The sequence below is a fragment of the Poecilia reticulata genome, linkage group LG3 (genome assembly GCF_000633615.1).
Source record: "Poecilia reticulata strain Guanapo linkage group LG3, Guppy_female_1.0+MT, whole genome shotgun sequence".
In the NCBI taxonomy this organism is placed as follows: Eukaryota; Metazoa; Chordata; class Actinopteri; order Cyprinodontiformes; family Poeciliidae; genus Poecilia; species Poecilia reticulata.
In genome coordinates, this window is record NC_024333.1 from 6,242,929 (window position 1) to 6,267,217 (window position 24,289).

The 24,289-nt window shown below is 39.4% G+C and overlaps 1 protein-coding gene across 6 annotated transcripts in view; it reads right to left on the minus strand.

Moving 5' to 3' along the window:
- myo5aa (myosin VAa) overlaps positions 1–24,289 on the minus strand; it is a 56,471-nt gene that overhangs the window by 9,289 nt on the left and 22,893 nt on the right. For 2 of the 6 annotated variants that reach the window (XM_017304008.1, XM_008404775.2), the window contains exons 8-33: positions 23,381–23,488; positions 23,157–23,263; positions 22,372–22,637; positions 21,678–21,759; positions 21,422–21,562; positions 20,412–20,537; positions 20,168–20,251; positions 17,817–17,819; positions 16,869–17,024; positions 16,249–16,346; positions 15,998–16,084; positions 14,983–15,091; positions 14,670–14,881; positions 13,163–13,319; positions 12,385–12,624; positions 12,040–12,288; positions 11,265–11,358; positions 10,317–10,465; positions 9,039–9,152; positions 8,782–8,916; positions 7,963–8,019; positions 7,633–7,860; positions 6,433–6,441; positions 5,893–5,993; positions 1,509–1,707; positions 247–312 (exon numbers count right to left, since the gene is read on the minus strand). In XM_017304008.1, coding sequence (XP_017159497.1) covers positions 247–312; positions 1,509–1,707; positions 5,893–5,993; positions 6,433–6,441; positions 7,633–7,860; positions 7,963–8,019; positions 8,782–8,916; positions 9,039–9,152; positions 10,317–10,465; positions 11,265–11,358; positions 12,040–12,288; positions 12,385–12,624; positions 13,163–13,319; positions 14,670–14,881; positions 14,983–15,091; positions 15,998–16,084; positions 16,249–16,346; positions 16,869–17,024; positions 17,817–17,819; positions 20,168–20,251; positions 20,412–20,537; positions 21,422–21,562; positions 21,678–21,759; positions 22,372–22,637; positions 23,157–23,263; positions 23,381–23,488 — 3,377 coding nt within the window. The remainder of the gene's footprint in view (positions 1–246; positions 313–1,508; positions 1,708–5,892; positions 5,994–6,432; positions 6,442–7,632; positions 7,861–7,962; positions 8,020–8,781; positions 8,917–9,038; positions 9,153–10,316; positions 10,466–11,264; positions 11,359–12,039; positions 12,289–12,384; positions 12,625–13,162; positions 13,320–14,669; positions 14,882–14,982; positions 15,092–15,997; positions 16,085–16,248; positions 16,347–16,868; positions 17,025–17,816; positions 17,820–20,167; positions 20,252–20,411; positions 20,538–21,421; positions 21,563–21,677; positions 21,760–22,371; positions 22,638–23,156; positions 23,264–23,380; positions 23,489–24,289) is intronic. The other 4 variants (XM_008404776.2, XM_017304009.1, XM_008404779.2 and 1 more) reach the window with 4 other exon arrangements.

The following is a 24,289-nucleotide window of genomic DNA, read 5'->3' on the forward strand; positions in this document are numbered from 1 at the left end:
GTGGTGGGTACGAAAGAAAGACATGAAATACAAACAGAAGGTGCAGCAGGCCATTTCAGGTTGGAATTAGAGCAGCGGTGCTGATTATTGCTTCAGAGGAAGAAAAGACTGTGGGACTTTCTAGTGGTTAGAGGAGAAGAAGTACGCTAAGGCAGAGTGATCGCTCAGAACACACCTATCTCAGTTAATGCTCACACACGCACGCATGCGAGCACACACACACACACACACAAAGCCTCTACATACAACCATCCGCCGTAATATGATGACTCGAGCCTCTCTGGACGCTGTGGGGTCGTCGGCCATGAGTTCCTGTCAGGTGACAACATCCACACAGCCGTTGTTTCGCTTTCATTCATGTGTGGCTCAAAATGAAAACAGTCATGATGCATTGCAGGGACACACAGTTAATGCAAGTCAAAGTGTTGTTGTAACTGGAAGAAAATAAGAGCAAGATCCTCACTTCCAAGATTATTTGCTAAATGAGACAAAGACTGCAACTAACCATCATTTTAGTTATGCAGTTCTATAGATTTTATAGATTTCTCTTTTAATCTTTTTAAATTCGGAAACGGAAAACGTACTGGGGATGTCCCGATATCGATATTGGAAATCAGTTCGATATCGGCCAAAAGAACAAGTATCGCCCCAGCTTTTCTATCCAGCAGCGCATGTAAGCAAACCCATTGGTTAATAATACATGGCTCAATTGTTCTCACAGCCATTGTTGTTGACTATTGTTCTCAGTTTTTGGTAATTTCACTAGATCAAGCATTTTCTAACTTTTAACACAATACAATAAGTAATAAAAGTAGGTATGTTTCATGCAGATATCGGTATCAGTCAATAATCAAAGCTGCGATATCAGCATTGTATCAGAAGTGAAAATGTATCGACACCCTGAATAAATATCAACACCATTCATCATGTGAAAAGCTCAGCCCTTTCTGCTTGACTTATCGATACCATGCAGGGCTGATCTATTGATTATGTTTTGGATTAACTGATTAATAATTGGACAGCAAAAGGTGCCTAATAGGAGGGTTTTTGTTCGTTTTTTTTCTGTACAGAATTTGAACCAGGTGAAGCTAAAGTTATGCCACTTGAGTTCTGGGTAGAACATATTTAACAAAGGTTCGATTTTTTGTAATATTAAGTACAAAGTATTGGTTGTTGGTACATTTTTGGATTAATTATTGTTCTGAGTGTTATCTCAGTAAATGGATGAATGTATACCCTAGTTAATTAATCGATCACTAAATTATTTGGCTATTATTTCAATAATTGATTAATCACAATCAATCCGATTAATCGTTTCTGCTCTAGATGAGATTCCTTCCCTCCCTGAACCACCAATTTGATAAAGTTTTAAGGTGACGCCTCGTCTGATAGCTGGACTCTAATTTTCAGCAGACTGGCCCTTCACTCTGCATGTTTTTCTCCAAGTATCTTTTCAGCTGGATGTGTGTTTGCTGCTCCTCTGTGTGTGACAGTATGTCGGAGCGTACCAGGTTCTCGTTGGTGAGCCGGGTGATCTCGTGCTGCAGGCTGGCTTCGATCCGGGCCTCGGGAGGCAGCTGCAGGTTCTGGGCCAGCAGCTGCTGCTGCCGGTTGTTCTCCTCCTTCACGTTCTGCAGCTCGCCGCGCAGCGACTCCACCTCGCTGTCGTACGTCCTACGCTGGGCCTGCAGCTGCTGCTCTAGTAACCTGGGGAGAAACAAAACAATGTTAGAAAAAAAACCCCAAAACGAACGAGGGGCGTTTCAGCAGGGCGCGCTGATGCAGGCCGGCAGCAGCATGCTGTGCAGAGATTCAGACTTCTACTCAAGAACTATAGAGACCAACAGAGGTAATCTGAAGAAAACACTCCTAAGATAGTTTGTAGAAGTTTATTTTACAGCTGATCTGGAGGATAAGAGAACATTTTTTAGCAGGGCTGCAGGGTCTGCTGTGCAAAAGAACATGCATGAGCAGGACGGGATCAAACAGCAGCACATCTCAACCTGAACTGACTTATGGTTTACCGAAACACTTCAGCAAAGCAGCATATATGCAGCAAAAAGATGAAAAGAGAAGCTTAGAAACCAAAGACTTTCTTTCGAATATTATCTTCACGCAGTCCAGCATCTGAACCAGAAGTTGTTATACAGGTACGTCTCCAAACATTACAATACAGCGACAAAATTCTACATTTCTTGTCACTTCTTTCAGAAACTCACAATAAACAAATTCATTACACAGAGTGAAATATTTTGAGACTTTATGTCTTACAATTTATTGAATGTCACTTTCCTTTTGAGTTTTTATCACAATTAGGAAAAAAAAAGGCTTGAAAAATTTCACTCTGCGTAATGAATCTACATGAGTTTCATTTCTGAAATTAACCCAATATTGACATTTTCCATGATTGAATTTTTTTTGAAGATGTACCTGCAGTGTAAAAGCTCAAACTTCCTGTTAAAGATCTACAGGTTAGGATTAGTAATGGAACAATCTTGGAAACCAGCAGCAAAGAAAGACAAAGAAATCCAACCAAAGTCTTCAATAAATAATCATGGCACCACATCTTTGATTGGAAATATCATCTGAAGTTCAAGAAACAATGATGAGTGAAGCATTTACGTTTAATATGAAAGGAAACACAGAGAGGAAACGGTGAAGAGACCCAGAAGAAGACATCTCCTTCTGGGCCTAAAGCCAAACACATGGCGCCCTGAAGCGGCCATGTGTTGGAGCCTCAGCGCCACCTGGTGGTCTCCTTTAAGCCCTGACTGACCAGCCACAGTTCCCCATCCTCATTCAGCCTGTGGAGGTCTGGAGCTGCAGATCTGACCCACACAGAGACATGAAGGACCCAGTGAGGGACAGCAAAACAACATGGAGGACATCATACGATGGATGATTACACATCGACATCCAGCCTGAGCTGTCGGTCCAAAATACTTATACACCGGATTAATATCGTAACATTTGGTATGAGTGGACTACAGAAAAATGAAGCATTTAAACTTTAAATTAATTTATTTTTTGCTCAGAATTAGTCCTGAATGTTTTCGATCAATAGTCTGCTATTTTTATCTGATCTTATGCATTCTGCAGTGAGGAATGGCATTTATCGTATTATTTATAATTTATCGTGATATATTTCTTCTCATGACAGAGAATTATAATTTATTGTTCTCAAGGTAATTTAAAAACTGTATTTTTGGGATTATTAGGTTTACTATTTTCTCCACTATTGGCTCAGTGAGCGCACCAATAAATTTGAATAAATGCAGTTACTGTGTGCAGTTTTAGAGATATGAATCACACTTGTTCCTGTGACTGGTGTTTAAAGAAGAGTATTACAAATGGGAATGTCATAGACCCACAAACACATCTGTGTTTGTGGGTCTATGAACGCTGTGACACACAGTCACACTATTACCTCAAAAAGTAATAACTAGTTCTTATCATTTTCATCATCATCACAATAACTCATCAAAATATCGTGATAAAGCTTTAAATCCATGTTTGCTCTGCATTGTTGGACATTTTCATGGCTGCAGAGAGCGATCAGAAAAAACCATGAGCCACAAAGGAAGTGGATAAATAAGAGAAGCAGAACGGTAAAGAGATGCACAGTGAAACGTAGAGGAAGCTTTGGAGGTTTAACGCTGCATTTCTGCTCTACTGATCCTGGAAACATTTCAGATAAAAGACTGATTTTCTTCATTTTAGCTAAAGCACAGAACCACATTCATTTCTAATCAAATCTATGGATCATAAACACGTCAATTGATGTCTTCTTCTCAACATCTCTTGCAAAAATGCACAACAAAGTAAAAAATTCAAACACATTTAGAAAATCAGTGTGGATGCAGAAATTTTGGTCTAGACTGAGAAAAATGAGAAAAGCATTTTTAAGTCATTGTAAACAAATCTTGTTTTTAGGTCTTATTGGATGTTTCTTATTCCAATAGTAGTTAATAAAATGTCTTTACTTTCCAGTCGTACTGAGGCGTTCAAAGAGCTTGTGCAACAGAGGTTTTCACAATCTCTTTTCTCTACTGCAAATGAGGCAGTTTGTTTGTTTTTACCTTTCCACCACATTTAAACTTCAGTTGATATCCTAATATTGGGTCATTATGATACTAACATTTTTAACTGATGCAGATACCAAGATATGTACTCGATACTTGATACGATTTTTTGAAGGCACAGGTTTATTTCTAGTTAAGGGCAAGAAATATGATTAATTTTATGGTAATATTTTATCCTCCTTAATTAGGGAAAAAATAAATAAGTAGGACAGAATTCAATCTACATTAACAAAAAAAACTAATCTAAAAATATCACTTCCCTGTTTTGCAAAACAGTAGACATGACGACTCTTTTTAAATGTTAAACACTTGTAATAAGTGCAGTTTTATTTTTCTTATGTGATCATTTTGCCTCATTCTTTTTTCTGGCCACTGATGCATCATCATCCTTTATGCTTCTATTCATCCGTCCGGCTGCTGCTAAAACAAAGCAGCTATGGACAACAAAACTGCTCCAGTTTAAGAATGAAATGGTGCTCACACAGAAAGCAATGGATTTTTTTCATATCAATTAATTATTATTTAGCATATGTAGAACTACAACTTTTAAAATTGTACCCTGCATAATTATATTTACTCTCTTTTAAAACTAATGACGGGTTGTATGTTTTTCAGCTTAAACTAAAATGAGACTAAAATGTGCTGTTTTGAAAACTTCCTTAACATTTTACGGAGCAGAATCAATAAGAAAGAGAGAAAATGAGGAGAAATAATGAATTTCATGCTCTATGTTGAAGAACTCATTCTTATATCAGCACCACAGTCAGTGTGTTAGTCAGAACTAAAGGTCGTCTCCACTTTGTCCCAACCATCTGCATGCTTCGGTCCATTCTGCATTAAATGATGGAGATCTTCAAGAAAGCTCCTCTTATAATCTGAGTCAGAGCCTCCTGCTCTCATTCATTCAAGATGTTAGATCACATGCTGGAGGGCCAGAAAATGCCATGTGACTCTCTAAAACGCAGCCGTCTGAAACCAGCCGCTTTCGGCTTCGGTCGTTGGGAACTTTGTCACTTTCCCCACCGACAGAGCGGCCATGCATGCTCAGATCCACGATGCGTGAGCCGCCTCTGCTCAGTTACCTCAGCCTACTCAGGAGGTCACTGACTTCCAGCGCCGGACGCCCTGATCTGGGGGATCTGGGCAGGACATACAGCCGCACACTGGTTTCTCACACACAACTTTCAATAATTTATAACAGAGGCACGTGTTAAAGGGGCAGTATCATGCACTTCCCAGGCACATGGTATAGTTTTATAGCACAATCAACTAACTGTGTTAACTTCAATTGTTATAAAAATACATCAAATATGACTTAAAAGAAATGTAACGCCTTGAAATTGGGCCTCTGTCTCTTTAAAAGCTTCTGCTTGTTATGAAACTTTCAGGAAGTCGTCAGAACATGGATCCTCTATTAACCCTTTATCAATGTTTTACCAGTGTTGCACTGAGAAGTAGCTCCTATAATGATCTCAGCAGATGTGCAGTTCCACCAGGTGTTTGCTGCTAATTGCTGCTGGCTAGTCTGAAGGAGCTGAGTGGGGGAGGGCTGCTCTATAATGGGACAGTTTGGAAACTGCGTCTCGAAGGCGGGGCTTGGTCCACCCAGGTGTTTTGCACAGCTGAACGGCTGCCTTGGGAGATTCTAGGATTCCTTAAACATGCATGAAAGAATCAAGGCAACACTCCAGGTGTGTTTTTAATGAGGAAATAACATAATAACACGATGTAACAAGTTGATTTTACTTATTACTGCCCCTTTAATAACAAAGCGGCGAGATTTAAGGGAAGCTTAGCTTAGCTGCGTTACCTGTTGGTGTCTTTGAGTCCCACGTAGGCTTGCTTCAACTCGTCGGCGTCTTTCAGTTTGTTCACATCCTGAGCAAACACCGAAGGCTCCGTCATGGTTTCCTGGAAGAGAGGAGAATCGGAGGAGTCGTCGTCAAAACGAGACAGAACATTAAAGTGTTCACAACACGTCAAAACACTCAGACGTCCTGATTGCAAAAAGAGACTGCCATGAAATGATCAGATACACCCACGATGCAGCGGTGAGAAAAACAAAAAAACAAGATGGCTGCCTTGGATGAGTTAACATCACTCTGAGCTATGTGTAAAAAAATAAAAAAGTACAGATTTTTAAATCTCAAGTCTTCAAAAGCAAAAATTTGGGCTGGACTTTAGAAATAAATCCACCTGACCCAGACAGATGCCTCCAGTGTTTACAGCTGCAGCAGTTCTAGTTTAGGCTAAGCTAAAGGCTCGTAGCACAACAAACAGATCAGGTAGAACCATGAAAAAAATAAAGTCACAAAAGTAAATCATGGATGACTGAATGCATCAACTGTACCTTCTCATCCTGTGGAAAAGCATGAATGGAGGAGAGAAGGTGGAGACAGAGAATTAGACACACAGCTGGGACAGAGAGGATCTCAGCAACACAAGCTGCGTTTCCACTGACCGTAAAATTGCTCAAACTGGAGAATAAAAAAATAAATAAATTTTTCAACTAAAACTTGACGAGGTTTTTGTTTCGTTTTTTTTTTTTTCTTTCAAAAGTTGGTAATTGGCTAATGGAAACACTTGTTTTCGCATCACGCCAGTTTGTATCCAGCAGTAGCAAAGTGATCATTTGTCACAGCATCGCACAGTTCATCAAAAACTGAGTTTGTCATTCTAAAGTGTGGAATCTGTAGCGGTTCTGTAAAATCACTAACTACAGACTCTCTAAAACGCAGCATTTAAAGGTAGCTGCTCCAAAATATAAGCCAGTGTTTCTCAACCCTGGTCCTCACTGCCCCCCTGCTCTGCATGTTTTAGATGTGCCTCTATTCCAGAACAGACGATTCAAATGATTGCATGACCATTAAGTACTGGAGAAACCTGTTAATCACCCAGAGATACAATTCAGGTGTGTGGCAGAAGAGAAATACCTAAAACATGCAGGACAGGGGGGCGGTGAGGACCAGGGCTGAGAAACACTGGTATAAGGGGTGTGTTGTTCATAAACACCAACTCCTCTTTTAATGACGAGCACCAAGTGTTTACATCCATCAACAGCAATTTTAACGACTTATTACTCATGTGTGACGTCCATCGCATTTCTTTTTTAATTAATTCTGTTTTTTTTTTTTTTTTTGCCTTAGCAGAATATTAAGTTTTGCTCACATTTGTAATGGAAACGCAGCTACAGGTCGTACAGCAGCAGACATTCAGACCACCGTTTGTCTTTTAAAACTGTTTTTTCAAAGTGTTGGCCACCAGGGGGCGCTAGGTTTGGGAACCCACGTTGTAAAAGACAAACGGCAGCTGCTCAGATGTGTTCTGTCCGTTTGACACGGAAACATGGAAATGACACCAGATCACAGAAGAAGAAACATGTTTTGGTGCGTCTCACTACAAACAGAAAACATGATGAGGTGAATGAAAAACAGAGACGGCATCCATCATCCACCTACGTTCAGCTTTACAACGGCACCGTTTTCCTTTCAGATGTTCACAGTAGGGGGCTAATTGGCTTCATTTCCGCAAAAAATTTTCCCATCCTCACCTTGTGGTGCAAGGCCTCCTTCTGGCTGACCAGCTGGGACCGTAGGATCAACACCTCCTCCTTGCGGACCTCCAGCTCCTCACAGGAAGCGTTGAGCTGGTCCAGGAGCACCTTGTAGGCGGGTGAGCCCGGCGCGCCGGCGCCTGCGGCCGCGCCACCCAGCAGACTCTGCCTCATCTCAGCCAAGTCGTGCCTCAGCTTCTTGTTCTCCGACTCCAGCTCCTGACGCTGAGAGGCGAGCGGGATCGGAGCGCCGCGGTTAGTCAGAGTCACATCGCAGAGAGCTGCTGTGCGTGTGTGTGTGAGGAACGGTCCTGATCCTCCGCTTACCTTCAGGGACTCGTACTCCAGCTCTGCTCCGCGAGCCTTCCTGAACTGTGCATCATCCTGAAACGCACATAAAAAAAACTGATAAATAGATATAATGGACTCAGACACATGATTATATGACCATATATACATAAATACACAGACACATGAGGTAGGATAAATCAGAAGGTTTTTGTAATTTTATGCAAAAAGTACAACTTTCTCAACCACACTTTTTCCTTCCACTTAACATTCCATTGAAAAGTTTGGATACATCTTTATGTGAACAGCCAACCTTGAATAGAAAAGCCAAACAGAGTCACCTTCTTCAATGAAGACACAAACATAAAACCCAATGTTTTATATGGAGAAAAGGGAAAAATTCTTTTTTTCCTTTTCTCCATATATTTTTTTACTGGTCTGGTCTGTCCACCTCTATAAATGTGAAGTTGTAACGTGAAGTGCTTTGGAGTCCTCTGACTTGTTAAAGTGCTTTACAAGTGCAGGTCGTTTGGTAACAATTGTCTTTTTCTGATTGCGTCGGTCATAATGTAACATTTAAACTAAACAACCTACATTGTTATTACTGTATTGTTTTTACATCTAAAATAAAAGATTTCCCAAATAAAGTCTATTGTTTCCACTAATCGTATAAAAACTTTGCTCACCAAAGTTCAAACGTTGAACATTTTCACAGAGTTTGTTATCAAAAACAATCAAAATGATCACAAACATTTAAAACACATCACTCTGTCTGTAATGGACTTCTACATGAGTTTCACTTTTTGAAATGATTTTTCTCTAAAAAACAAAATGCAGGTATCATCAGGGTCTTCCTACCCTGGCTCTAGCCCGCTGGAACTGCTCCTCTCTGTTCTCCAGCTCGTTGCGCAGCGACTGCTTCTCCTGCTCCAGCTCCGTAACGCGTTTCTGCAGCTTCAGGGTCAGCGAGGTGTCCATTCCCCGCGTCACGTCCTGAGTGACAAACATACGCAACAACAATTACAAACAGTAAAACCACGTACGCCACACGTTTTGGAGCATGAGCAGGCGTCTGCTTTGTCTTTCTTAACACGAGTTGCCGTCAGGCGCCTTACTTCGCCGACGCGGGAACCGTCTTCTAATTCGGCGTACTCCGAGTTGTACGTGTACTCCGACTCGTTGCTGCTGTGGGTGGAGTCTGTTCTCCTGTGGCCCGGTTTGGAGACGTTCTGAACACACGAGAACGGATGATTCTTTAACTTAAAAAAACAAAACAACAATCCTTTTATGTCTGATACTTTACAAAACACTTATTCTTCAGGTTTCTTTTGTGCTTTCTTGGCTGTAACAGCGTTTTTTATTACTGAGGAACAAACTAAAGACCACGAACTCTAAAAATGTCCCTCCATCAAATGAAGCATTTTAGAAAATATTTTCTCTACGAGCGAGGGAATTAATCTGACTGTAACTTTCATAAAGAATAAATAAAATCAGATGAAACCAACAGAGGAAACAAACATGGAAGAAGGAAAATAAGAAACCAATACACAAAAGCAAAAAATCCAAATAACACAAGACTTTTGGTACTTTTCATAAACTCAATTTAAAAAAGTGGGGAATATTTTTGACGTTTCCAACAACAAAAATTCTCAATACATTTCCAGTTTAACAGATTTTACATAGTTTACACTTTTGCTCCTACATACGAGGTTTTCCCATTATAGCAAATTTAAATGAAATGTAAAATAAAGAACATGATGAGACGTAAGGCTGCAACTAATGATTATTTTAGTAATCAATTACTGTGACGATTAAATGATTAATCAGATAAATCAAAGCTTATTTAGTGCAAATATTATAACTGCATGGAAAATGCAAATAATTCAATTCCTTTATTAAGGAAGAAAAATATTTTATTGGCTAAAATGGAATAATGTAGCATTTATTTAGTGAATGCTCAATTATTTGTAGCAAATTATTCATCTGCAGCTGAAATATATTTCCAACATCAACATGTGAAAAGCTCAGCTTGACGTATTCATACAGAGCAGGGCTGATCTGTTGCTTATATTTTGCATTTATTGATTAATAATTTAACTGCTTCATATGATTTTTTTCACAGAATGTAAACCAGATGAAACTAAAACTGTGACGCTTTCATCTTAAATGTAAAACGTATACATATATTTGTACAATTCTGACTTAATTACGGCTCTGAATATGTTGTTCCTTCAGCAAACTGGAGTCTAGTTTACAATTAATCGATTACTAAATTAGTCAATCGTTTCAATAATCGATTAATCACGGTTAATCCGATTAATCGTTTCAGTTCTAATGCATGCTGTTGAACCGTGGTGTGGCCCGGCCTCAGCTGGAGTGCGTGCGCTCCTCACCGTGGAGTGAGCCAGCTCTTCCTTCAGGTCGTCGTACTTCTCCTCCAGGCGCAGGTGTTCGGTCAGCAGGTTCTGATAGCGGGAGCGCTCCTCGTTCAGATCCGTCTCCAGCTGCTGGGTCTCCTGCGCGATCGCACGAGTCATTTTCTCTGTCGGGACAAAACAGAGGACAACTTTTTATTTTTCTCTTTACTTGGGAAAAACACAAACAATGGAAAACATTCATGACTCGTTTTTTTTTTTTTTTTTTACAAAAAGAACTAAATGAAATGCTGTGGTTTGGTTTTTAACCACTTTTTTGGTTATTGTTTTTTTGTTCTAAACTGGCCACTTACAAAACAAAGTATTTTTTGATTATATGCATCCCAATGGTCCACAGTCACCTAGATATATGGTTGCCGTCTTAAAGGGAATATTTGAGCCACATATATTGTTAATATGTTAATGAAGTTTAATCCAGTTTAATCCAATAGTCTTAAATAACTTGACGACTCCAAAAAACCATGGCAGCGGTTGGCTTAGCCGAACCACAGAGCAGAGCCGGGCCAAGCCTTTTTGGGGCCCTAAGCAGATTTTACTTTGGGGCCCCTCCTCAAACCAACATGTCAGCACCAGATTATATGTTGGTAAGACAAGAGCAGCAAACAAACAAAGATGCTCCAATTAATTTTCATGAATAAATTTGAACTTTAACTGGTACGTTAGATGTCGTTTTTGTGTTGGTGTCATAAAAAAAAAAAAAAATTACACTACATTCTTATATCCAAATTCTCACCATAAATGTTGATCCAGTATACGTTTGCTGTATCTGACATTTTTTTTTTCATTTTGCACAGGTATTTTCATATTCACTTCTTCTCAACTTTTAAACAAAATAATTGTACTGATGAATGACAGATTAAGCTTTCTTTATTTTTCCTTTAGTTATCAGTAGGCGGTGAAACACACCTGTCATCTGCTGACTCTGTTCCTGAATCATCCTGTTCAGGTCGTCTTTCTCTTTCTTCAGCAGGCCGTTCTGATCCTTCAGCTCGGAAACCATCTGAACAGAAACAAACGATTCGTGAAACGTTGGGAGGAAGGAAGTCTGTCTCTGTGGATGCAGCGGACGATGCACCAATCAAACCATAAAAATACAAATCTGATGAATGTTTCAGGGCAGTGGTCTCAACCTGCATTCCTCGAGGTCCGGTGTCCTGCAACTTTGGACCCGCTGTTGACAAGTTAGTGACTTTTCAGACTTCTCTAGTATTAAAAAAAATATATATATATATATTTTTCGGAGCCTTGAATAAATCATTAAAACATCTGACGGTGTCAAATACAATAAATAAATACATTTTAAAAATCAGAATTGCCAGGTAATCTTTTTTAAAGTCTCTGATCAGCCTAAAAAGTGCAATCGGTGCACCTTTAAAATGAAGCTCAACTTCTTTGGGAGAATCTGCAGGTTTTGGACATTTATTCTGTCTCTATGTTAAAGAGAAATTTCTCCCGACACCGAATTAAGATAAAAAAATCCTCCTCCTCTGTTACCCATATAAAGCGTCAGATGAAAATAATACTTTGAAACTAAATCACATACTAGCTATTGTTTCTATTTATAGCATTTTTATCAAATACAGTCTCAGGAGGCAGACGTGAGACGTAAAAGTTAAAAATAAACACTCAGTTGTGAAACTGAAAACACACAAAAACAAACAATCTGGTAAAGGTGCCGTACCTTTTCCATTTCGTCCCTGTACTTTTGCGCCCAGTCCTCGATGGTCTTCTTCTCCTGCTGCGTGACGCTCAGCTCCTTCCTCAGCTTCTCCAGCTCCTCCAGCAGAGACGACACCTGGTTGGTTTTGTTCTTGGCGTCCTCCTCCACCCCTCGCAGCCGGCCCAGCTCGCCGCGCATGCGCTCGCTCTCGGATGCGTACGAACTCTCCAGAGAGACCAGTCTCTCGTTGACCACCCGGTTGTCCTTGTTCTGTAAGCACAGGGCGGATAAATCCCATTGGAGAAACTGTTGGGAGGGTCTAATAAAGACGAGGATCGACTGAAACGGAGACGGGACGCTCGTCACCTGCTCGTCGATCTTCCTCTGCAGCTGCATGATTTTGTTTTCCATGCCTTTGTTGAGCTTCTTGAAGTGCTCCACCGAGCGAGCCTCGATTTTCAGCTTCTTCAGCTCCCGCTTGGCTCTCATCCTGCGGATGCAGCACTGCAGGTAGACGATGGCCTCCAGGCAGCGCTTGTACCAGCAGCGGGCCAACCAGCCGCGGACGTGCTTCTGAATGATGACGGCCTTGTGCTCCCGCAGCAGCTGCACCGAGACGACGGGGGAAAAAGAGACTTTGAATTATACAGAACCGAAAGACGTTTGTGGAAAACTACGCAGATTTGAATGTAGGCCTGTCGCAATAAATCAATAAATTGCATGATGAATTGAAACGAGGTCAATAAATTCTATTTTCATCATTTATCGCTTTTCTCTCTCTCTACCAAAAACTGGACGTCTAAAGTCTTCAATCTGGTGCTTTGTGATATTTAAACATTTCATAATTAATTTTATTTGTCGTTTTGTTTGTTTACTTTAAATATTTAAAATGTCTTCTAGTTCAAGTATTAAATATTCATTAGAATTTAAAGTGTATTGATCTTTGCGAAAGTATTGTTGCATTGTTGTTTCACTACTACTATAGTACTTGAAAATAGTCTCAAAACAACAATATTATAATTTATTCTAATGCCTTCTGGGATAATTTACCATAGCAACAAAATGTTGCTATGGTAACAGTCTGAATGATTGTCCTGATGAAGGAAAAACATGAACGAATGTGTCGTCGTGTGCCGGGTCTCACCGCCTGGTACTTCTGCCGGGCCATGTAGGCTCTGAGGATGGTCTGCATGGCCAGCGCAGCCGCCTGCTTCTGCCTGTAGCGTTTCCGCTCCACACACATCCTCTGGTACTTCTGGATGACGGTGGCCGCCTGCGTGCGACGCATGAACTTCGCCAAACTGTCCGGAAACACAGAGAGGGATTTTTTTTTTCTACTCATAGCTTCAACTGTTTCTTTAGATCTTTAAGTTCCAGTATTTGCCACCAGCGTGTCTGTTTGTACAAAATAAACATCTATGTCCTTTTTCTGTAAATTACCTTTGATAATCTCGTTTTGTTTTAGTTTTCTATGGGTTGTTTTGAAGTTTGAAGTGTGAAGTGAAGCCAGTGGCCATTTCGCATCATGCATCATTTCAGACCAAACAGGACAATATTTTTCACTTACAATTGAGACGTTACAATTTAAAATCATTTAATGTTGTAGCTAACAATTATTTTAGTAATCGATTATTCTAGCCATTATTTTGCGTCGATTAATCGTGTAAAAGAATATATGTAAACCAATTCACTTCCTTTTTTAAATAAGAAAACAATTTTATTGTTTAAAATGCAACAGCGTGGCTTTTCTTTAGTGAACTCTTGATTATTTGTTGCAAAAATCTGTTGATTATTTGTGGAAAACCAGATTAGTAACTGGTGATAATAGGAAATTTTTTTTCATTTACAGAATTTGAATCAAGTGAAGCTAAAACGACACAATTTGAGAAACTCTGGGTAGAACATATTTACACAGTTTCTTATCTTAAATGCAAAATGTGTATTTTTTGTACAGTTTTGCCTTAATCACTGTTGTTCTTTCAGAAAATTGCCTTTTTTTTAGTCTGTACACTCCAGTTAATGATTAATCGATTACTAAATTAGTTGATTATTTCAATAATTGATTCATCACGATTAATCATGTCAGCTCTAAAGTCATTTTCTATATTTCTAGAGAGCCATAAGCAAATTCATCTTCATTAATTCGATAAATAGATCATAACAATAAAGCAGTAGGTTGTTTAAAATTATTGTGGCTCAATTAGGAGTCAATCCATGTTTCATTATGAATCAATTTCCACAAATGGTTACAGGAATGGAAAGAAAGAGAATTTCCAAAGAATAATGCACAAGTAAATTTGAGATGTGAATAATTTTAGTATTATTCATCTCCATAATTCATAAAATAGAGTTAAAAAAGAAAAGAAAAATAAACTGCTCTGTAAATCATAAGGCTAGGAAATTATTTGTACCATATTTAAACAAATAGCAGGAACAAATATGTGGTAAAATGGTTTCAATCGACCCACAGTCCTTTGCCATTGTTGTTCTGACTCCGCCCACTATTTTCCTCTTTTAATAATCATCATACCAATATGTTGCTTGACTTATTGTTGCAGAGTTAATAAACTTTATTGTGCAGTAACTCAATTTCCACACTTTTTAGCATAAACTTGAGCTGATGCTGACCCAGAAAGTAAAGCGTCACCTACCAGCGGGCCTGGTATCCCCTGGTGAACCTCTGAATGGTGATGGCGGCGCTGCGCTGGCGCAGGTACTTCTTGCGTGCCAGCCAGCAGCGGATGGTCTTCTGGATGCGGATGCAGGCGGCACGCAGCTTGTCCGCTCTCAGCTTTTCCAGGTACGCCACCTGGCCGGCCCTAAAGAAGATCTTAGTCTTACCGAACTGATACTTATCCTGGTCCTGAAGAACGAAGAGTGCAGAGAAGAGGTTTGTGGGATTATTTAAAAAAGAAATAGCACATTGTGAGCAGTACAGTGGAACATTAAAGTCAGTTGTCTGACCTGTACTAATTTCTCCAGAACGTTCTTGCAGGTCAGCTTCTTGTCAGGGAGAACATCTTTCTGCTTCATCAGCACTCTGTAGCGGCTGAAGAACTCCTGGTACGTCCATCTGACAAAACACATAGAAAACTGAGCGATTCCTTAATACCAGCATGGAATATACAGTTATGGTGAAAGGAAAGTACACTGCTTTTAAGCTCTATGCTTTCAGGTATTTCTACGTAGTTATTAGAAACTTTTCACCAACTGACATCACTTTTGTTTCATACATGATGACTGTGTGACACATTAGCTTAAATTAAAGTAACTTAAAGACCGGTGACAATCAGATAATATAAATATTAAAACTCTAAATTGTACAAAGTACGTTTAAATCTGCATAGAGTTAAGTGTTAAGTAGCATAGAGATAGAGAACATCCAAAACGGTAATTGTTGAAAAACAAATGAAATTGTTTGTTGCTCAAAGCCTCGACCAACAAACAAAACAAAGAAAACCCAGAGTACACCGACAACAACAACAACCCTCTTTGGTGAGGATGTTGTGACTGACGACTCTTCCATTTGTAGATGTTTGACATCAATTAACAGTAATAATTAATAAAAAAAAAAGCTTCCTGTAGTTGCAATAAGGGAACAAATGAGTTTTCCTGAAAGTTAAATCTTAGTTTTCAACTCAAATATTAAGTCTGACAGCTGCTATTTATTATGAATTTACAATGTAGAAATAAAAAGATCATCATCTGCTGTGGTTCACTTCTATATTTTGAAGCTTGTACAAATGATGTTATTTTTAAAGAAATATATCTATGCAATTATTTGATTTTACTACATTAGTAGTTTCCCAGATGTATATATAAAGTTTTATATTGTAGTAAACATTATCAATTTATCCATAAATACATGGAACTTTGTTACTGACAGCACTACTAAAGAGATGAGGCAGATCATAGCTTTACACAATCCCATCAGGCAGCAGCAGCTATTTTCTTGTTTAGAGTGAGGATGTTTGGGTACCTGGAAGGGAAACCGGCCGCAGATATGCGGATGGTTTCCAGAACGCCACAAGCTCTGAGCTGCTGCACTGCTCGCTTTGGATCAAACCTGCCAACAGCACAAAACCACAGTCAGCATGTTGGTCTGCAGGCAACTGGAGCACAGAGGAAGACCGGGCTACTTTATAGATGAGGGAGTAAATTCAATTAAATTTAGCAAAGCAGGAAAAAAAAAATAATGTGGGGAGAAGAAAGTAGAGAGAGGAGACTCACGAGAAGGCCAGCTTGAAGTCGTTGGGTTTGATGCAGCGGACGTAGTGTGGAGTGGTGGCGTTCAGAGTCTCCATTAACATTTGGAGAGAGTTACGAAACTACAAAAGAAAACCAGTGTCCTTCAGTCAGGGCTGCAACTAACCACTGTTTAAACAACTGATTATTCAAACAATCAACCGATTAATCGGATCAAAAATATCGTCATATATGCACATTTTTCATTCAGTCACTCAGCATTTTTTTTTTACATAATATTAGAAATACATTAAATGATAAGAAAATAAACATTATATGACCTGAAAGAGAATAATGTAGTGGATTTGAACTGGGTGCAGCTGACATTTTGCCACCTGAGGAGCTTTGTGTAAAACATTTACACAAAGTTTTATTGTTTCTTTTATTATATATTTTGAACAATTTGGCTAAATTACTGCTCTAAAAATGTTTTCTTTTTTCAGGTAATGGCCTTTTATCAATGAATCATTGATAATTACTTCAATAATCGATTAATCACAATTAAGCCGATAAATCGTGGCAGCCCTATAAATAAAGTTTTTTTTGTCCTATTTGCCATCAGGTGTGTATCTGTATGTGAGCCTGTAGGGGGCAGTACCACCCACCTGACAGCCCACAGTCTTCTTGTGCTCCTTGCTGCTTGTGTCCCGACCCTTGTCCGGTTTGATGCTGAGGCGGGTCCGGCCCCCAGTGCCGGGCACCTGGCCGGTGGGGGTGGTCGCCTTCTCCTCATCCTGGAACAGCTCCACCAGCAGGTCGAACTGGAAACAGCAACCCGGTTACAGTTAGCAGAAAAAGAACCAGCCCAACGGGAGACGCTTCAGGCTTCAGGCTAGAGTCTCCCAGCCATGCTGTTAGGCTCTTCTTAAGCTTTCCCCAAAGCAATGACAGCAATTGAGCTTTTGTATCTTATAACTACTGATAGAAGTTTTTACATTTCAACACTTCATGGAACATACGTGTTTGTTACTTTTAGACGAGAAAGTTAATCAGACTCAAATATGTGAGTGGAGGTCACACGATCAATCAATTAGTTTGAAAGTTAAAAAAAGAATAGAAAAAACAAACGTGGTGAAAACGTTAAATGTTTGGTCATGTATGACAAAACGAAGGTCATACATGACCGCATGGCGTAACCCGGCCATAGAGTTAGGATGTAAACACTGTCAGTCATAACACTGAGGTTACATGATGAAGATGCGGGGTTATTTGAGCAGCGCCACGGCGCCATGCTGCTTCTCTAACCGCCTTGTTAAGCAGGAGAGCCGCGATGCCTTCAGCGTTCAACTTCACTCTGGAAGATAAAAACACTCTCCTTCCTTTGTTCCTGACTGTAGAGACGAGTCCTGACTTTTGCCCCCTGCAGTGCCACTGTTGCTCCCACCCCCATGCAGCACACACAGACACACACACAACGTCAAACTCCTTGGTGCGCTTAGAGTGAAATAACTCAGAGCCACAAAGAGAAACAGAGAGAGACGAGGAAGGAAGGCAAAAAAAAGCTAAATGAAGAGCTACAGGCGCACTGGCGCTCTCAGAACGCTTCTGTTTACCTTCTGTTGGCGGGGAAGGTTGTCATGATGAGGACACACACGCACACACGCAAACACACAAACACGCACAGACAGACAGACAACAGATGGACACACAGTTACAACATTAAAGGAAAAAGTTTAAAGGAAGTTAAAAAATGATGATCATCCTGCTATAAACAACAAAGAACTTAAAAATGAAAATAAAACTGAAAGAGAATAAATGGATGGAAGCATTACTTTAAAAAAAAGTGAAGAGTTTCCAGTGAACCATGTTGATGTAAAGTTGGTCAATAAAATCATCCACGTAGAAACATGTCAGCTCTTTTTTGTTGAGCTGTTCTTTGCTCTGTGGAGAGTCAGGCTGTGTGCTTTTCTAAATACAATAATCTCTTTAGGAAGTTTAGATCGCAACTATTAATGCAAATTCCCTCATTTGCTAATTTTGTGCGGACTTGCAATTCTCACCGCAACTTTTCTTTTCCAACTTTTCTGACCAATCGCTGTAACACAGGTGAATTTTGACCAATCCCCTTTACCCTAATCTAGATTAACTTCCTGGATCATGATGTGTCTTAAATATTTTTTGTAATTTAATTTAGTTTTTAAAAAAAAAAAAAATTTTATGATGTTCCTAATATGAATACCATTTATATTAACTTGAATGACCAGTATGACATTCTTCTTTTGCACTTTGACCCCTAATCAGGTCATGATTTTATTTGTATAAATTTAATTTGTACTTCAAATATTAACCATGTTAAAATCCATTTTTTTTGGTGGGAAGCTCTGTACGACAATATCCTGCCAAAAATAAAGCTAATAATAATAATAATAATAATAATAATAATAATAATAATAAGGCTGCAACAATCAAAAAGGCAGCGCAACATCCTGGAATGACCGATAAAGTCAAATAAAAGAATCTTGATTCTGTTCCAAGTGAAATATCCACATTATAGGAATCTCAGGAAATTAGTAAAATCCATCAATAGTTGATCAGAGGAGTTTAGGGATTACAGATGAATACGGCTTCCAGTTTAAATTCAGCATTAAATGGTTTTATAATTTACTCACCGGGTGTCGGAATGTAAAGACACCACAAACCTCTCAGTTTTGTGTTTGTGGATTATTTAATTCTCCTTCCACTCCACAACTATGCACTACTTTATGTCGGTCACATCCAATCTCAATAAAATACACAGAGTTTGTATTGTGACGAAATGTAAAAAGATGAAAGCGTGTGAAAATTATCGAGCCACTGCAGACAACTTTCTGATGAACAGATGTCATTTATCGTAGCGACTGTAGTACACAGCTACTTCATTAAAAACAGAGAATTCAGTATTTTTTCTCTTTTTGAATAATAATGGATTTAGTAGTTAGTGGCTCATTATGAATTTTACCTTCAAAAATTGGGAGCATTGTTGAGGTTCCAGTGTAAGAAATAAAGATTGAAAAACATTCCTGATCGTTTATCATTTGTGATGATTTTAAAAACAGGATCTTAACTCTGTTGTGAAAATGTTTGACCAAAGTGTCGACTCGCTCACAAAATGATTAGATTAGCTGTGCGAAATACTAAAACGGAGATTAAATTAAATCTCATTAGAAGTTAATTATCCCCTAATCTTGATTGTATCCAGTGTGTGTTTGGGAACATTAGCAGGTCTTGTTAGAGTTGTTAAGTCTGATATTTCACGTCCTCTTACCCAGCTCTGCTCCTGTTCAGGTCTAAAAAAGAACAGCTGAAGGTCAACGTGAAAGAAACAGTCGTAACTTACATGTGTGTTGATTAGCGGGTGCAAACCAGGAAGTGAGTTATTTTGTAAAAGGCACCAATAAAAAAAGAGACACTGGCTTCATTTAAGTTAATTAAGATCTCTATGTGAGTATGTGCGGGTTTTAGTTTGATCTGCAAATACATAAACATAACCCATCCTAAATAGCTTGACGATAAATTATTCAGACAATAGTTGTAACAATGTTTTAAATTAAACTGGTACATTTAATTTCCATTTCATTTTGTTCTTATTCGTCTGGGACAGTTTACACAAACCAGTTAAACTCTGACTTTGTTTAAGATTGAAATAAAATCTGAATGTGCGTTAAAAACAAATTGCTGTGTTGATTCTATTGTTGTTGGGCTAATATCACTGCTCTGATGTGGCCAGTGGAGGGCGCTGTTTCCCCTATCATTCAAGTGACATAGTTAGTTGGAGAACTTCTCAGAGTTAATCCTGAAGAAGCAGCTGCCTTCCTTTATTTATCTCCCTGAATTTCATTTATTTTAATAAGCTTAGCATACTTTAACTAGACAGTCAGTTTGTTTCTGGCTGGATAAGCTGTGATGGCGGCGCGGTGCGTCTCACCTTGCTGGCCTTCAGCACGTGGATCTGCTCTTCGTTTACTGTGTCCTTGTTCTTCTCCAAGAAACCCTCACACTGATACTCGACCTGCTCAACAACAACAGCGACTCAGGATCCTAACAGACATTTTGTTTTTAGATATATAAACATCAAGAATAGGACAGATTGAGGTTTGCAAGATAGGCACAGATGATAAGAGAAGATCTAGTCAAACAAAATCACTGCAAAAAGACATTGAGAAATTCACCTTATCAGCAAAATGTTGGATGATGAAGGCGCGGTTGGACATGCGCGGCTTCTCGAACAGGGAACAAGTCTTCAGGTGGGTGTTGTACAGCTTCTGAGCCCAGGAGTCATCAGAACCTTTCGGCATCTGAAGAGAACAGCAAGAAAACGATTGATAAAGCAGCAAAACAGCATACAGATGATTCAGAAAAATGTTTCTGCTTGGATCACAAAGCAATGCGACCAACTTCAAAATTCAACAGAAAATGGCCTTGGAAAGATTGAGAGTCTCATAAGATGAAATATTTAAGGTAATGGTGTAAAACTGAGCAGCACAGTGACAAATCTTAGTTTCTCACGTGTGAGAGTTGAACATTTGAAAAAACTGATTGAGGGGTAAAGACAAATATAAATCTGAAGTCCAAAAGCTACTGAAAAGCAAACTTTACTTTTGCTGCTTCTTTACATTAATCATTAACTTTTCATTCCACCTGTAACATAAAAATGTTTTCCATATTTCAGAAGGTGCAACAATGTAGAGTTTCGTAGAAATTTAAGATAAAAAAACAAAACATGACATGTAGTCTAGTGGTGCATCGATTGCAGTTTTCTGGCTGATCGCCGATTACTGATCTTTTAAAAAGCCTAACTTACCGATTTCAATTTTGGCCAATACCAATTTTTGTCTGAACCATTGCTCAATACATCAGGAAAGTTGCTGAATTGGCAACAATGTGGTGACTATTGTTAACTGCAAATGTGCAGACATGACCTGGTGGGCTGGTCTGTCAGTAAAACCTCTCTCACAGGAGAAAAGAAAAGCACAGTGGTTGATTTTCAGACCTTTGCCGAGGTTGACAGCATCGGTCGATAAGATCGGTTTCACATGTAAAAATTGGCCAATCACCAATCTCCCAAAATTAAGCAAATTAGTACCAATAAATTTGCTTGTGCACCCCTAATAAATCCTTGAAAACATTTTCCTGACTTCATATGAGAAGATGCTCCATGTTTGCTGTTCTGACTCTGTACCTTGCACTCCTCGTCCAGCAGGTCCAGGATGCCCATTTTAGCTTCTATGAGGTTGATGCAGGGCTGATTGTCATAGAAGTCGATCAAAGTCCAGGGGATCTGCTCCTTCATGTACTCCTCCTGCTCTAGCTTGAACACGTGCTGTTTTCACACAAAATATGCAAACAAACAGCAATAAAAAGACATTTTAAAAGTCAAGGAAATGTTTGACGGTATGGATAACGGGAAGTTTAGTGTGTAAATCGACGCTGCTCACCATGTTGAACTGTTGCTGCAGTTTTTCATTTGCGTAGTTGATGCAGAACTGCTCAAAGCTGTTGATTTCAAACGTTTCAAACCTAAACAGCCAAAAGATAACAGATAAATCACTGGATTTGCACTATAAACCTACAACATCTACATACTGATATATATATAAAAAAGTAAATTACACTTATGTACTTTTTCTGCAGGTTTCACCAAAGGAAATTGAACTTTTTAAGACCATTATGAATAAAATGTCAGACCTGAATCCCAGAAATGTAGCCTAGCCAATTCAAACTGGCAATAAATTTGAACTCACCAGTGACAGAAGCAAAACTGCCTATTTGGCTAGGATATGCTAGCTACCATTAGCCTCAAGTGACAAACTTCTGCCGGACAGAAAAGCCCCGCAAGAAAAAAAATCATATACGATTAAATCGTTCTGCCACACCAAAATTTAAGACCTTTTTTTAGGCCAATTTACTTTTTCAAACATTAATAACATTTTAAGTTCTTAATTTGAGATTTATGAATTTAAGACTTTATAAGGCTGTGCGGACACCTTATGTGGGTGAACTAATCCAGGATAAATCAAAGGGAAGCTACACTGACTGCATCTCATTTCTGTTATTTACATCTTCCTGTCTCTTCGTTGGCTCTCAGCCTCCCGATCCACCAACCACAGCTCAGCTGCTGCTCATATGTACCCATAGATGTCCAGGACTCCAATGAAGGAGTGCTGCTTGACGTTGGTGACCAGAGCCTTGTTCACATGCTCTACGATCCAGTTGAACAGCTTGGCATAGATATGTTTGGACAGAGCGTCGCGAGCGTTGGTGGCCTGAAGGCGGGGCAGGGGCTTGATGTAGGTCTCTGTGGCCGTCTTCAGCTTCCTGTGGCACAGCCACTGGGACATGTCCTGATAGGTCACGCCCACCAGCTCACAGAACGCCGTCAGGTGACGATTTTTGGGCTAAAAAGCAGAAAGCCAAAAATGTTCATCTTCTAAATACATCCGGGAATTTTTTATTTATTTATTTTTTTAAATCATCATAAAACTATTACTTTGTGTTTATCTAGAACATTGTCACAACAAACAGATTTTGCTGGATGATAATTTGTCCCAGAACAATAAAAAAGCAAGTTTGTCCTGTCAAAGACCCATAAACTTTCATTTGTAAAGGAATCTTAATACTGGAACTGGAAGACATTTTAAATGTCAAAACTAAAACATGACAACCAAAAACGATAAAAAGAAAGGAAATGAAAAACATTCACATACATAAAATGGAATATGAAGTCTCTGTACGTCTCTGCCCTTCAAAAAATATTAATCATCATAATGGAAATCATCAAGCCCATTATAATTTATCATGAAATGTAACTGATTAATTGCTTATTACAACAGGCTTACTTATCTATATAAATATATCTTCAGAACAAGTTCTAGGAACCACATTTCTAATGCAGATAAAAAAAACAGCTTCCTCACAGCAATAAGGCTGCTGTCTGAGTCTCTGTCTTTTATCTCCACATTTCCAAGGTGAAGAATAGCAGCCAAGACCTGGAACAGGCCGATCTGATACGACTCGTTTATACCTGCAAAACACGAAGACAGTCAAACAGATTAATTGAACGCTTAGTGTCTGCTGCATTTTAGGAGCAGCATAAATTCAGCAGTCGGAGGTGTTAATAGAGAACGTGCAGAAACTTTACCCAGAAGTGTGAAGGCGTGGCGAGTGGTGCGAAGCTCTTTGGCGTCGTCTACACCTTCGATGACGGGACTGCGGCCCTGCCTGGTGTAGAGGAAGTCGTTTGCGGTGCCTGAGAGGAGAAAGGTGGATTATTTCTAGGTTTTTGGTTTTAGATTGTGCAACATGGGTAAATGTGTTAAATGCAAACTTTAATGATTCTCCTAACTACAGACATGTACAAGTTCCCTGCTGCTCCCTGATGATGACTAGCATTGGTTTTAGCTGTCATGTTGTCAACACACTAAATTTTAACTGCACGCGTCACATCTAAAAGAACAATGGACACGCTGCTTTGCTATTAATTGTCAACACTGACCATTTCTTTCTCAGAAAGAAGATGACACGCAAATCTAGAAATTAGGAATCAGACAACATTTATTCAAAATGTTGTCCTGAGAACATTCCCCCTCCGATCAGCCACCATGTGATTGGCTGAGTTTCTGCAAGACAAATTAAATCAAAAGCACTTCTGTGTGAGAGTGATGAAACCCAAACTTTCACACAATCACGTTCTTTATACACATTTAACACTTAATTAGGGTATGGCCTGTTGCCTGGCAACAAGAGGCAGTAACATGACTGTGACAACCACTCCATTAACAGATCCAGGAAGTCAGCAGGAGAGGAAAAGACAGCAGCTGTGACTCTGTGTGTGCATGTGTGTGTGAGAGAGAGAGCTAATGCAAACTGAGTGGCAGTAAGTAATGGTGCCAGAAGAGTGTGAGTGTGTGTGTGTGTCTGCGTGTGTGTGTGCATCTAAAATCAGGATGAGCAGGTGCAGGTCCGCTGTGGGAGCCTGTTCAACTACTGACTCAGTGAGTAAGTTGGTCCAACATGACTGGATCTATCTGAGTTGACATGAAACATGATT